Consider the following 703-nt stretch of genomic DNA (forward strand, 5'->3'; position numbering starts at 1 on the left):
CCCGTGCGGCCGCACCGGGATCTTGATGGACTTGAGCGCGTACAGGTCCTGCTCACGGATGAAGTTGTTGACACGTTTGATATCTGCGACCTACAGAACCCCAAAGGACACGAGCGTTAGTGCAGGACAGCCAGGGCTGAAGCAGACACGGCCACCAGCGCAGTGCGGAGGCTGCTGTCGGGGAGGAACAGCAAGGCCTGGCTGCAAGTGGCTTGGTGTTCCACAGGGGCTCCCCAGCTGGTCCAGGGTGCTCCAGGTCCTGCAGGATAGAGCCAGTCCCCTCTTAAACCAGTGCAGAACCTCCTCTAGTGCTCTTGTATTGCTCATGTGCTCTGTTTTGCTTAGTACTCTACTCTTTCCTTCCTTTTGCTTTCCTTACCCTTCTCTCACTTACTTCCTGATCCAAGTTAAGGCAAGAAGAGTCTTTACAACAGACCCTTTTCAAAGCAGTTTTCATACCTTACACGCACAAGTGTTTGAGGTGAGAGGACAATCCAGTACAAGCAGGCAAACCCCTCCTGCTCAGCAGCTGATCTCAGAGTGACCAGAGCTCCATCTTCGGAGCACACTGCAGTCTTGAAAGCAAGGTCACAGCCTGGAGAGGGTGACATCTCACGCAGGCACGAGCAGCCTTTGCTCACACACCACCTCTCTGCAGGACAGAGCTCCTCCAGCTCCTTTCTGCACAGCTGCTCAGTGCTCC

The 703-nt window shown here is 54.8% G+C and overlaps 1 protein-coding gene across 1 annotated transcript in view; it reads right to left on the reverse strand.

Annotated features, from left to right (window-relative positions):
• Positions 1–6: 6 nt before the first annotated feature.
• LOC103798859 (lysM and putative peptidoglycan-binding domain-containing protein 4-like) overlaps positions 7–703 on the reverse strand; it is a gene marked incomplete at its 3' end in the record, with an annotated part of 4,316 nt that continues 3,619 nt past the window's right edge. Inside the window, exon 2 of the mRNA XM_009071141.1 lies at positions 7–90. Coding sequence (XP_009069389.1) covers positions 7–90 — 84 coding nt within the window. The remainder of the gene's footprint in view (positions 91–703) is intronic.

Source organism: Acanthisitta chloris, unplaced genomic scaffold, assembly GCF_000695815.1.
Source record: "Acanthisitta chloris isolate BGI_N310 unplaced genomic scaffold, ASM69581v1 scaffold38453, whole genome shotgun sequence".
NCBI lineage: Eukaryota > Metazoa > Chordata > Aves > Passeriformes > Acanthisittidae > Acanthisitta > Acanthisitta chloris.